Source organism: Dendrobates tinctorius, unplaced genomic scaffold, assembly GCF_039654945.1.
Source record: "Dendrobates tinctorius isolate UK_male_01 unplaced genomic scaffold, ASM3965494v1 ptg000062l, whole genome shotgun sequence".
NCBI lineage: Eukaryota > Metazoa > Chordata > Amphibia > Anura > Dendrobatidae > Dendrobates > Dendrobates tinctorius.
Window position 1 is genome coordinate 15,015,300 of NW_027361730.1, and position 14,846 is coordinate 15,030,145.

The window sequence follows — 14,846 nt, forward strand, 5'->3', positions numbered from 1 at the left end:
GGTATGCCATATATGCATACTCCTGAGAGAGGCCACACCCAACTAATGTGAATCGGGTGAGAAGTAAGCATGTTGCATGCTTCTGGTTACATGACTACTTGCTCTGTACATCAGAGAATCCTCAGAGGGTGCAGTGCACACGATGTGAGGATTCACTAGTCTGTGGGCGTGATAATATAATTTGCTGGAGACATAATCGCCAGCTCCTGCTAATCACTCACGTGTGCGATGCACATTTCAGCAGTGTCACTTGCACCTTTGTAACGTCTGTTAGGTGAGAGGTTACAGGCCTCCTATACACTTCCATTGATCGGCCAGTCTCATGGAATTCTGTGGATTTTTCCTACATTAATGACGTGTATGGCCAGCTTAACTCTTGTGTCTTGTGAATTAAGTGTTAACGTGTAAGATTCACTTTTCTATTTACAATGTTGTCGTTGGAATTAGCACAGTTCCTATGATATATATTATTCTTGGACAATGCGTCTAGTGAAACTTTGAACAATACTATTTTAGATTACAGCTGTCACCATAGAAATGAACGTCTGCCAGTTGAATTTCTATGCTGCCTATCACCGCGCTCATTGGCAACTTGTATCTTTTTCTTTCAGTCCATACTTTAGATTAAGAGCAGTCATTTTTGGACTTGGCAAAAGCTGTAGTGCTATTGGATTTATTGTAAAGCAGTCATTAAAACCCCCACGTCTGGAGCGCATTAATGTAGAATAGGGGAGGATGAGCATATAAAAGGTTATTCCCAAATATTAGTTATCCCCTATACGGTATATTAGATAGGAGATAACTTGCTGATCACTAGTGGTCCAACTACTTAGACTTCCAGGGATCCCAAGAACGGGCATCTGAGCCATACCTTGAATGGAGCAAAGGTGTAATGCTCAGCCTCTGCTCAATTGATTGGCTTTTTAAGAAAGTAGAGTTGTCTGTGGGAACACCGGAGAATGCAGAGTATAAGCACTCAACTATTTTCTGCAGAGCTATAGACAATATATATACTGGAGACGGAGCATGTTCACCTCCACTCCATTCAAGTGAGGGCTTTGAAAAGCTCCACTTGTGGGATTGCCAGGGACCCTAGCTAACTTGTAATTTTGACTGTAACCTTTCAAAATAAGGAACATGGGTCAGGGAGATAATGTAGAATGTTGCAAAAAGTTATAGTAGCCAACTTAAGGAGCATCAGTATAACATGCATCATGTCATGAATGTAATTTATTGGTAGAAATCAGAAGAGATGGTCTTTGCTAGTGGAGCACGTGTGTAGCCTATTACCAATTATCCTGATGTATTTTACCAGGATCACAGCAGTAATTCTTAGAATGCTTCTTTAGAGTGCTTTCTTCTTTTGCCTTTTTAAGAGACTTTGGTCTCAATTCATCAACGCTCTTACACCAGTATGGCGTAAAAAGCTTTGATAAGTCCCATATTTTTGGCACAATCCTGCAGCTTTTGGCGGTCTGACACCATCTTCGTCTCACTCCGACAAAGTGTGCAGAGATGGGGCTGCATGAGGGCATGGCAACCTAGGCTCTTCAAATTCATTACGAGCAGTGGGGTTCGCTATGCGCAAATCTTGCTCCAGTAGGAACTGGAGTAGGATTTGTGACGAGGCGCGCACAGTGGTGTGCACCACCTCTCAGACACTCCTGATTCCTGGCGAGGCATACACCTGTCGGTCTTGGTGAATCAGTCGCATAATCTTTCACCCAAATAATTAATTTCTACCTTAAAAATGTTGTGTTCTTATTTCTCTAATGTTACATGCCTAGTATTTTACAGATATCACCTGACCTTCTTTTTATTGTATTTATTATTCAGAACATCATTGTTTGAGATTTTGTGTGTGATAGAGCAGTGCAGGTCTTTCCTTGAACAGCAGTTCATTGAATGGTGTAATGTCCTAGCTCTCCTTATTTTTGATATTTGCTGTTTGCATCTTGGTTATTAAAATGCAACTTTTGTTTTAGGTGGCTTTTCAGAATAATCTGCCTATACATGAAGAATAACACTCTGTGTACATGAAGAATAACACTCTGTCTGGCCATTGTCTGCAATCTTAACCAGTTTTTGTTGAGCACGGCTCCAGAGAGGATGTAGACTGCAATAATGTCGGTTATATAAAGTAGATACAGAGAAGTGACGATCCTGTTCCCAATCTCTGTGGCACACTTGCAAAAGCAGCAGCAGCATGGAGGATATTATTTAGCAGTACTAAGCAGTGTAACTGTAAATCCAGTGCTGGGGAGAAACAGTTAAACACTTTCTACAAAGAAGCAGCTCTATATCTGTGTGTCTTTCTGCTTTCGACTCACTTTAGCTCCTTTTTAGGCCTCTTTCACACTTCAGTTTTTTACAATCAGTCACAATCCGCCAGGTTTTGAAAAAAACGGATCCTCAATTTTCTTTTGAGGATCCATTTTTTTTCCCCATTGACTTCCATTAATGGCGGATTGTGACGGATTGCCGTCCGTTGCATCCGTTTTTTTTGCGGATCCTTTTGGCGGATTTTGACTGATGCAAAAAACTGAAGTGTGAAAGAGGCCTTATCTCCTTCCCTTCAATAGACTTTTATAGGCAGCAACTGTAATCTAATCCTTCAGTGAGCTGATAATTTATCTTAGCTGAGGGAAGATTTGGAAAATGAAATCATAGTAAATAATCAGTGTAGAAGGTAGAAGGAGAGAATTCTGATAAGCGGGGTAGGGACATTTTTCTCTATTAAGATTTATTGCAAAGTATCTTATCTTTGCTTGCACTATTGATTTATGAGAAAAAAAAGAAACAAGTTTTATTCTTTAAATTGCACTTAAAAGAGTTAATAAAAATAAATTGCAGTGTGTGCTGTTGTCCCAACTCTATAACTGTATACAGTCATATGTAAAAGTTTGGGCACCCCTATTAATGTTAACCTTTTTTCTTTATAACAATTTTGGTTTTTGCAACAGCTAGTTCAGTTTCTTATATCTAATTAGTGATGGACTCGGTTATATTTCTGGATTCAAATGAGGTTTATTGTACTAACAAAAAATGTGCAATCTGCATTTAAACAAAATTTGACCGGTACAAAAATATGGGCACCCTTATCATTTTCTTGATTTGAACACTCCTAACTACTTTTTACTGACTTCCTGAAGCACTAAATTCAGCTCATTCAGCTTTGAACTTCATAGCCAGGTGTATCAAATCATGAGAAAAGGTATTTAAGGTGGCCACTTGCAAGTAGTTCTCCTATTTGATTCTCCTATGAAGAGTGGCATCATGGGCTCCTCAAAACAACTCTCAAATGATCTGAAAACCAAGATTATTCAACATAGCTTTTCAGGGGAAGGATACAAAAAGTTGTCTCAGAGATTTAACCTGTCAGTTTCCACTGTGAGGAACATAGTAAGGAAATGGAAGAACACGGGTACAGTTCTTGTTAAGCCCAGAAGTGGCAGGCCAAGAAAAATATCAGAAAGGCAGATAAGAAGAATGGTGAGAACAGTCAAGGACAATCCACAGACCACCTCCAAAGACCTGCAGCATCATCTTGCTGCAGATGGTGTCACTGTGCATCGGTCAACAATACAGCGCACTTTGCACAAGGAGAAGCTGTATGGGAGAGTGATGCGAAGGAAGCCGTTTCTGCAAGCACGCCACAAACAGAGTCACCTGAGGTATGCAAAAGCACATTTGGACAAGCCAGTTACATTTTGGAAGAAGGTCCTGTGGACTGATGAAACAAAGATTGAGTTGTTTGGTCATGCAAAAAGGCGTTATGCATGGAGGCTAAAAAACACAGCATTCCAAGAAAATCACTTGCTACCCACAGTAAAATTTGGTGGTGGTTCCATCATGCTTTGGGGCTGTGTGGCCAATGCCGGCACCGGGAATCTTGTTAAAGTTGAGGGTCGCATGGATTCAACTCAGTATCAGCAGATTCTTGACAATAATGTGCAAGAATCAGTGACGAAGTTGAAGTTACGCAGGGGATGGATATTTCAGCAAGACAATGATCCAAAACATGGCTCCAAATCTACTCAGGCATTCATGCAGAGGAACAATTACAATGTTCTGGAATGGCCATCCCAGTCCCCAGACCTGAATATCATTGAACATCTGTGGGATGATTTGAAGCGGGCTGTCCATGCTCAGCGACCATCAAACTTAACTGAACTGGAATTGTTTTGTAAACAGGAATGGTCACAAATACCTTCATCCAGGGTCCAGGAACTCATTAATAGCTACAGGAAGCGACTAGAGGCTGTTATTTTTGCAAAAGGAGGATCTACAAAATATTAATGTCACTTTTATGTTGAGGTGCCCATACTTTTGCACCGGACAAATTTTGTTTAAGTGCAGATTGCACATTTTCTCTTAGTACAATAAAACTCATTTGAATCCAGAAATATAACTGAGTCCATCAGTTATTAGATATATGAAACTGAAATAGCTGTTGCAAAAAACAAAATTGTTATAAAGAAAAAAGGTTAACATTAATAGGGGTGCCCAAACTTTTACATATGACTGTATAATAATATAAAACTCAATATTCAAGTAAATAAAATTCCTACTTGCTAACTCTTGATCTAGAGTTCCAGTTGTCCGAAATGTAAATTACTATATCCGTACTGAAGAGTGTCTCAACACACTCGCTGACGTTCCTGCTGCAAATTAGTGGTGTCAGTTCAAATGATCTGGAATGGAAGAGAGAAGAGAGCATTACATGTCCAAATGCTCCTTATTGGAAGACTCTCCGTATAGCTTGGAAAAGTCGATCCTGTATCTCCAAGACTTGGAGCGGTGCTCCGGACAGCAGCGTCAGTACAAACAGAAAGTTACCGAGCAAACTGCTCCATGATCCGTGACATCATCAAACTACAGAAAGGTCCATAGAGCAAAAGGAAGCCGATGATCCTACTGGGATAGGTTTGGCAGATCCCTTGCTGATTGCAGGTTTGATATACACACCTGGGTGGGAGCTCTTACTGTTTTTGTCAGTAAAAAGAGTACCTGCCACCATGAAAATGCAGTCCAATCGGCAGACACCATGTTGAGTAGATCGATATATAGTTTGTGGGAAAAGATTCGGTATAGCGCGCATTTTAATAATTTATCTGTTTTTTTTTCTGGGGGTTTTGATCCAGTGGCCGATTCGATCAGTGAGTGACAGCTTTCTTCGTATTAGTGTGCATACAGTGATGGCTGTCAGTCGCTGATTGGACCGCCCACCGGACCAAAAGCCCCAGAAAGAGCATTAAACTAAATGGCGAACACAGGTTATACTGAAGCTTTTCTCATATAACTATATATCAATCTGCTCAGCTCTCTCTACTCTATAACATGCTCCCTGCAGATTGGATTGCATTTTCATGGTGACAGGTTCCCCTTAATCTATATTTTGAATATAGACTAGAAGCCTTTACTGAGTTATCAGTGGAGACATCCCTAGTGCATTCATTGGCACCATTGTTTCATGATAGGTCTTAGAAATTATAGTTAAAAAAAATCTATACATTTTTCCCTGGTGAACCTTATGGTTTCATCTCGGATAAGTAATTAACGCCAGTGTATAGTAATTCTGGTTTCTATCTAGAAGCTGAAAACATATCCAGACCTAAAACTACTATATTTAATTATTGAATTAACTTTTCTAAATGTATGATATATGCCGTTTAATGCGCATTTGCATGATGTGCAGTTCGCTGGTATCATAATTGCAGGAAGTTCATGTGTTTGGTAATGTTGTGGAAGTGAGAAAGAATATACAGTAGATTTTCCCAATCTTACATGAGAAGTAATATTGAAGTGTTCTAGTGTCGTACATTCAGTTGTGGAAATGAAAGGCATAGGAGGTGGCACAAGATTTTTTTTTATTAAGTTTTTTTTCTGATGTCAGCTGAAACACAAATCCCTATTCCAGAATGTCTAATCCATGTGTTTTATTCCGCTATGCATGTGACCTTAAGATATCCTTTCCCCTACTCTCCTGATTCCATTACTGTCCTAACCTTTCCCTTTCAGCTTTTATCAGCCAAACAGTATATTGCTTAAAGGGGTTGTAAATCCATGGTGGAATTCTTGTCAAGCATTGCAGCTTTCTGAATCCTAACACCATGTAATGTGTACACTGTTAGGATTCAGCTACGCTTGCTGGTTCTACGGTGGCAGTCGTCGTATGACAGCAAGTATGCAAATTGAATAGTCTCCTGTCGATTAGATTGTTATCTGCTTCTCTCAACAGAACATTGAGAGAATTGGATGAGAATTTATTTGGTACATGGGTCGCATGTAACAGACGTCATATAGCTGTACCAGAGTGTACCCACAAGACAGTGTATCTGTGACACCACCAGTATATACCTATATAACCTAAATACTATATCTTACCTCCTGAAAGACAGTCATCTGGTGGTCAATTGTCCAGATACACCCTTCCAAAATCTATATTTTCTTACTACTGGTAAACACTACTAACTAGTAACATCAATGTTGTACTTAAAGTGTAAACCCTGGGATTCTGGATACTACTTACATATTTTATAAAATCCATAAGACATGCAGTTCACATCTTTTAATATGTATCTATCCTAATTTATTCGTTGTTTGTCTTTTTCATCATTTTTTGCTCCGTTAATTGAACATGATGTTCATTTTACTGTCATGCAAAATAATTAATTATTTGATACTAAATGTCACTAGATAATATAATACACTTATTATGTAACAATGAATGTACAGTATAAAATAAAAAAAGTTAATGTGTCATGGAAAACTGTGTATGATACATTCCAAGAGGATGTGACATCTTCTGTCTTCAGGAGAGCCCCCCTCCTCTGATTCCTGGCTTCCTGCTTGCTGAGAGGGCGCTGAGTGCTTTGGAGGATGGACAGTTTTAGACCAATGGCAAAGCAGTGCCGCGAGTCCAAACTGTGCGATCTCTGATGATGCAGCTTTGACTCTGCTGCATCAGAGGAGCGCAGAGGCACTGAAACTCGCCGGATCCAGCTTCAGAGCAGCGCTTCCAAGCTTTATAGAAAAGAGCTTGTAAATGCTGCATTTCATGCCTAGGAGACTGGCCACGTCCGAGAGACAGCAGCGCTGGCTGGAAAATTAGGCAATGAGCAGTAATTATAATTTGAAATCTCTTCATGCTGGAGAACAAAGAAAGTTACTTTCTGGTACAGTATGCTCTATTACGATTATATCCTATGTCCATCAATAAACCTGAGAGTTGTCCCTTTATCTGTGGGCTCATGTACGTGTATTATTTTTGTCTAATTTTTTTAACTGTTTTTCTATTTGCAGTGCTGAGTATTGGTGAAGGCGGATTTTGGGAAGGATCGGTAAAGGGTCGGAGTGGATGGTTTCCAGCAGACTGTGTGGAGGAAGTGCAGATGAGGCAGCCAGATCCGCGTCAAGGTATGACAAATACAGCGGTATCCTTCAGGGAGACCTGGTGGGACCTGTATAGAAAATTCTATCCACAGACATTCATTGATGGACGATTTTACATTTTTTGCTAATTATTTTTACTATAAAGTGTCTGCTTATGTTGTACGTATCAGTAAGTGTTTCAAGGCTATACAATAATATGTGCTAGGACTTCATTGTGTCTCACACATAATCGGCTCTGTCTTTTAGAAACTCGTGAAGATCGGACAAAGCGGCTGTTCAGACATTACACAGTTGGATCCTATGACTCCTTCACTTCTCATAGGTAAAATCAGTTTATCATACAGTTATTCTCAGTTTTCAAAATCTAAGGACAAACGAATAAAGGTGGATTTACACTTGATGACTAGTGGCACTAAACGACCGCCAGTCAACTGATTTGTTTACTGATCAGCGGTCATTTAATATCCTGTTTACACTGGGTGACCCGGCTTCAGATGCGCAGTTAATGATCAGTAACAGATTGATAAGTGTGCATAAGCTGCCATTGTTGTCGGCAGCACAGGTCCTTTGCACACGGGGTGACCAGGCTTCAGAAGCACGCTGAATGATCAGTAATAGATTAATCAGTGCGCATAGGCTGCCATTGTTTTCGGCAGCACAGGTCCTGTGTTCACAGGATGACCTGGCTCCAGATGCGCATTGAATGATCTGTAACAGATCGCTAAATGTTCATAAGCTGCCGTTGTTCTCAGCAGCGCAGGTCCTGTTTACACAGGCTGACCTGGCTTCAGATACAAACTGAATGATCACTAATGTATTAATCAGTGCTCATAGGCTGCCAATGATCTCGGCAGCATAGGTCATGTGTTCACAGGGTGACTCGGCTTCAGATGCATATTGAATGATCAGTAATAGATTGCTAAATATGCATAAATTGCCCTTGTTCTCGGCAGCACAGGTCCTGTGTACACAGAACGATGCACTGTGTAAACGATTTTTCCCAATAAATGAGTGTGTTTTGCTTTGTTAGACTGCAATATTATCATGAAGTGAAGTCCCTCACAAATCTTGCAGTATAAATGGGCCTTTAGTTGGAAATATACCTTAGGCCTCTTTCACACGTCCATTTATTTCCGGTACCGGAAAAACCGGTACCCATGTCCGTGTGTGTACTACGTGTGGCAACCGTATGCCGCATCAGTACCACACGGACAGCTGCTGGGGAAGAAACGCTACATTAAGCGCTGTTCCCTGGTGGCTGGTGCTGAATCTGGCTATCATCATTCTCCCCTGATCTGCCAGCAAGCAAAGGAGTATGAGTGTTATATTAAAGTCCGAACGATAGCAGGTGGGGCCTGTGGAATACCCCGATCATCCGCACCTACTGTCACTGTTATTATCGGCAGCAGGTGTCGGATGATGGGCGTAAGAGTCCCAAAAGCCCCCACCTGCTGTCGTTCGGACTGTAAGATAACACTCATCATTCTCTGCTTGCTGGCAGAGCAGGAGAGAATGATGACAGCCGGCTTCAGCACCTGCCGCCGGGGAACAGCACTTACTGTAGCGCTTCTTCCCGGTGCCGATGCGTGTCACACGGAGGACATCAATGTGTGTTCTCCATGTGCGGACGTTTTGCCAGCGTGTTTTGCCCACGGACACACGGTCTGTGGAAACACACTGACATGTTCACAGATTCAATCATTTGAATGGGTCTACGTTGTGTCAGTGTCTCCGGTACACGTGAAAACACGTACCGCAGACATGGAAGTGTGAAAGAGGTCTAAGGCTAGTTTCACACTAGCATTCGGCAGAGCTGCGAAGGGCTACGTAATTCCTCTGTGAAGCTCCGCCCACTGCCGCACCTCCTCCTTTCAGCTCCGTCTACGTCTGCATGCGGTCTGCGTACCTATCTTTAACATTGGGTACGCAGACCATGCGGATGTATGCGGATGCGTCCGCATGCATCGTTTTGACGCTGCGGTGACCGCTACAAAATGCAACATTTTGCAGTCGCTGCAGCGTCAAAACGATGCATGCGGACGCATCCGCATGGCCTGAGTATCCAATGTTAAAGATAGGTACGCAGGCCGCATGCTGAACGGAGGAGGTGCGGCAGTGGACGGAGCTTCACAGAGGAACTACGTAGCCCTCCGCAGCTCTGCCATCCGCAAATGTGACACTAGCCTTAGAAAGGTGCTGGCTGAACTAGACAACTCTGGTAATGGCTTGTTTTCTGTGAGTAGTAAGGATTGGCGTCTAAAACCCAACATACCCAAGCCTTGTCCACATTTGATGGATAACAGGTGCTGCTGAAAGTGACTGGCCATTTAACACATATGGGCCCCTAGTGCATTGACAGTAGTAGAACTCACCAATATTGTGATAGTGATTTCACTTTGGTTTTGTAAATTGTGGTTGGATTCACGTCACAGTTTATGCACAATGCTCGGATTAGTAGTAAGATGGAGACTTCTGATATACAATACACAAGCTTCCCTTTTGCTTTTTTTCGTGGTATTGATCTGTCATGTGAATTTTTGCAGTGATTATGTCATCCAGGAGAAGGTTGCACGACTTCAGAAGCGGGAACTGGAGGGATTTGGTTTTGTGTTAAGAGGAGCAAAAGGTATGCCTGACTATCTATGGTATGACCGGCCGTAGGATTATGATATGAAAGCCTTACGTAGTTGGTAAAATAGCTGGGATAGGTACTTAAGATGAGGAAATCGGTTTACAACACCTTTATAACAGTTTGCCAACAACAAATCTAGTTTGCTCCTTTGATATCACTAGTGTCAGCCACCACTAGGCTGGTGCCAAAATGCTTCCGTTCTGCTTAGTACATTTTTTTAAGGGGTTCCCATTATGAGCAGTAGGAGTCAATTCCTGTCTGTATTGCCTCTGAGCTTTATTCAGTGTAAGCATACATTCCCATAAGTGTTTGGTGAGTTTTTGATGTTGCAGATTTTCGACATCACTTCTACCCCTATTATTTACATTTCCATTGCATTTTTGGGTGCATTTTTAGCATGTGTTTTTGCTGCTTTTTTGACGCTGTGGGCTTTTTTGGTATGACCTGCCATGTTTTGAATAAAACTGCTTTGTTTCTGATAGTTTCTGGTATTTGGCTTTGACAAAACCTTATTGATAGTGTCATGTGTGTGGATTACATGCATTTTTAGTGAGTTTCCCCACAGCGTACATGCACTAAAAACATACATGTATTTTCTACCTGCAGATTTTCTGCACCTAATGCAAATCTATGGAGAAAATCTGCACTTAAACCTCTCAAGAGGAAATGACATGTTGCAGATTTGAGACCCCCACCGCAATTTACTTTATGCTGTGTAAAAACATTGCACAGGGGGCATGAGATATTTATACACCCCATCCACATTGTTGGAACTGTAAGACGCTGCGTCTTTGTACCAGCAAAAATACGCAGTGTCAAGATCTCGCCAAAACTCGTTGTGGGAACCTAACCTAAAAGCACTGTGTCTTATTGCGAAGAATTCTCCATAGCCCCACATTAAACCAGAGGCACACAGTATAGGGCCACCAACCACATAATAAGGATCTAACTATCTATCTATATATAGTACTGTGCAAAAGTTTAGCATTTTTTCACTTGGTAAAAATAAACTATTACATCTTTATTTTTGAAAGCTTCCTTTCTTTGCAGCATTTTTTCATACCTGCCTTAAACATTTGCACAGTATTGTATATATTTGTATATGCGCGTGTGTGTGTGTGTGTATATATGTATATACAGTATATATGCTGCTAGAAGATGCTTATTTCATTTAACCTATTGAAAACACATGCACTGACTCAAGGCAGAGTTTGCAAACAAAGGGGTATCCCCTTCTTCAAGATCCTATCCCAATTTGTAGTAGATACAGTAATAACAATATTAGCAAATATCTCCAATTAGAAATGTAATACAGTTCTTCTGATTCGTCATGTCTCTTACCGCATGTAGACAGTTTTAGTAGCTTAGGTATCAATGGGTACGACCATTCATATAGTGACAGTTGGCTGTTAGTAGTCCTAACCATGGATACCTGCGCTACTGCAATGCTCTGTAAATGGGATAAGCGACATAGCAAATCAGAAGTACTGTACTATACTACATTTCTAATTGGAGGCATTTGCTATTATTATTATTATTATTATTAAACCTACATTTTGGGATAGGATTTTGAAAATGGGAATACATCTTTAATGATGGTTAGGAGGCATAGCATTTGATGGAACATTCATTCTCCTGCAGGTATGTAGGGTGTAAGTGCATCTAATACTCGTTGACTCTTTTGCTGGCCATACTGATTAGATACAGGGGTTGGACAAAATAATGGAAACACCTGGAAACTAACAAAAGTTAGTTTAATATGGTGTAGGTCCACCTTTTGCAGCGATTACAGCCTCAATTCTCCGAGGTATGGATTCATACAAGGTGTGAATTGTTTCCAAAGGAATTGTAACCCATTCTTCAGTTAAAACACCCTCCTGTTCTTTGAGCGACGATGGCGGCTGAAATCGACGTCTAACTTGAATCTCTAAAATCGGCCATAAATGCTCAATAATGTTGAGGTCTGGGGATTGTGGGGGCCAGATGAGATGCTCAACTTCATTACAATGTTCCTCGTGCCATGCTTTAACGATTCTAGCTGTATGAATTGGTGCATTATCATCCTGAAAGATGGCGTTCCCCTTCGGGAACAGTGCTTGAACCATAGGATGCACTTGGTCACCCAAAATGCCTAAATAATCGCGGCTGTTAATTCTTCCATGAAGGGATATCATTGGCCCTGCGGATCTCCACGAAATAGCACCCCAGATCATCACAGAACCTCCGCCATGTTTTACGGTTGGGAGAAGGCAGTCTGGATGGAATGCTTCTTTCGGCTGTCTCCAAACGTACACTCGGCCGGAGGTCGGAAAAAGGGTAAACGATGATTCGTCTGAGAATATCACATGTTTCCACTGCTCGAGGGACCAATTCTGGAGGTTTCTACACCACTCTAGACGCTTGGAAACATTTGTCATTGAGAGCAGCGGTTTTCTAATTGCAGCTCTTCCGTGGAATCCAGATATGTGCAGCTCCCGATGAACATTTTTCGTGGAAACTGGGTTCTGTAGGTGTTCATTGAGCTCAGCAGTGATTTTCGGAGCCGTGGTCTTGCAATCCTCTCTCACAATTCGCTTTAGAGTCCGACGGTCTCTCTCAGTCAACTTCAACTTTCGGCCGGACCTGTGCTTTGCTGCGGACGTTATTCCTTCTCTTTCAAACGCAGTCATTACTTTGGAGACAGTACCTCTTGACACGCAAAGCATTTGGGTACTTTCTGTTACACTAGCGCCTGCCATACGAGCACCAACAATTTGGCCTCTTTGAAAATCCGACGGGTCTGCCATTGGTATCAGGTTTTCATCAATGTTCTTACAATTCTGCAACACAAACAGTTAATTTACGTACACATATCACATAACACAAATAATCAACTACAAAACATTACCATATGTCACGGTTTGCATGTTTATAACATGTTCGAAGATTATGATGCCAAAACGTTAGGTGTTTCCATTATTTTGTCCAACCCCTGTAGATGTCAGTTGAACAGTACTTTGTGAGATCTTTTGGTTGACAGCCATCTCAGCCGACACTCACATACTCAGAGATGCTCATTCGGTTGAACACTGTTCTCTCTATGAGAAAGCTGCCAGCTGAGATGTCAGCCATCGGTTTATCTCAGGGAGAACAATGTGATCGGCAGTTCGAAATCAAACATGCATGACCAATGTCTCTCATGACGATCAGTCAGACAGCGTCCTTATATACATTAGACCATCAGCCAAACGCGACACGATATCAACAGGTTCAGACCACATTAGTCTAGTGTGTATGGGGCCTTTACTGTCACATAATGTGATAAAATTTCACTGCAGCTTTGGGTATGGATTCCTGGCAGGGGGTGATGTGCGATTGACTGTTTCCCATACCAGCCACATATCCTGTCACTGTGGTGGCTGCACCATCAAAACAGCAAATTATGGAGCCCCATTGGAGATAGGTGCAGGTCCTAGTGATGTAGACCCACATCTAATAGATATTCATGCATTATCTTGTAGTTATGCCATAAATATTTGTTATGAGACAACACATTTAAAGCAGATGTATCGGCATATTTCATAATGCAAACTGCATACATTAATGAATAAATGGATCTCTGTAGACCTGATAATTCTGGGATATGTACTGTGAAAATACATGTCAGAATTCCTGTAAAATTCTAAAATAAAAAATTAGCATTTTATGAGTACTGAAAAACTCAATGTAATACTAGGCAACAAAACTTCCAAAAATGATTTTACATTGATTTTCATAGTAAGTAAACCAGACTCATCAAGTCTTAGCGTTCTATATAGTAATGTATCCAGTTTGTATTGTGAAATCTGATGACAAATGCACAAACTATATGCAGATTAGAAACCTTGCAAAGTATATACAACTAATTGGTATCTGTCTATATATTAGGTGTCCTGACACTGTCTAGCTATTACAGTCTTTGACCTCATTTAGTGTTTGCATTAAGTCCAGCCCAACTATGGGTCTAATCTCTAATGGCTACAACTATCAGGACCATGAGGATATAGTTAGTCCAAGATCTGTGACAGTATTTTGGGTAAAATTACTTTATGCCATGTTCTGGATGTTTTTTTAAGCTGTATTGTATTTCCCACTCTATACACTTAAAGGGGTTTTTCCACGAACAAAAGTCATTTTAATCACTAGATCTTGAAATAATAAGTTCCACAATTGGATGTGATTAAAACAAATGTCCCTGTGCTGAGATAATCTTATACATGTGCCCCTGATGTGTACTGTGTAATGGCTGTGTCTGACCGTACAGGGACATAATATTATCATACCACATCTCCTGGGCAGGGGAGGAAGCAAAAGAGAGTATACAGACAGGACAGCATGGGATCTCAGCTGATTCTTTCTTTGAAGTAAAACATTCCTTAAAAACATGCAGTGAATTGTCACCTCACAAATAGAATCAGTTGTAATCCCATACTGTCCTGTCTGTATACTCTCTTTTGCTCCCTCCCCTGCCCAGGAGATGTGGTGCGATCAGATCATGTCCCTGTACGGTCAGACACAGTCATTATACAGTACACAGCAGTGGTACATGTATAAGATTATCTCAGCGCAGGGACATTTTTTAATCACTTCATATTGTAAACCTTATTTTCATTCCAAGATCTAGTGAATAAAATGAACTTTTGTTTGTGGGTAAACCCTTGTAAGTGTTAAGAATATGGATTATGGCGTAAATGGCAGGATAGTACATGGGTAAATAGTAGTTTATGAATTTGCTTGCATTTTCCAGTACTATTCATACAATTGTTTACAAGAAATTATGGGTTGTTTAAAATTAATATAT

General features: G+C 40.9%; 1 protein-coding gene across 6 annotated transcripts in view; it reads left to right on the plus strand.

Moving 5' to 3' along the window:
* Positions 1-14,846, plus strand: part of SHANK3 (SH3 and multiple ankyrin repeat domains 3) — a 609,395-nt gene that overhangs the window by 527,188 nt on the left and 67,361 nt on the right. For all 6 annotated transcript variants that reach the window (XM_073579308.1, XM_073579309.1, XM_073579307.1 and 3 more), the window contains 3 exons: positions 7,306-7,419; positions 7,642-7,717; positions 9,939-10,021. In XM_073579308.1, the coding sequence (XP_073435409.1) occupies positions 7,306-7,419; positions 7,642-7,717; positions 9,939-10,021 (273 nt within the window). The remainder of the gene's footprint in view (positions 1-7,305; positions 7,420-7,641; positions 7,718-9,938; positions 10,022-14,846) is intronic.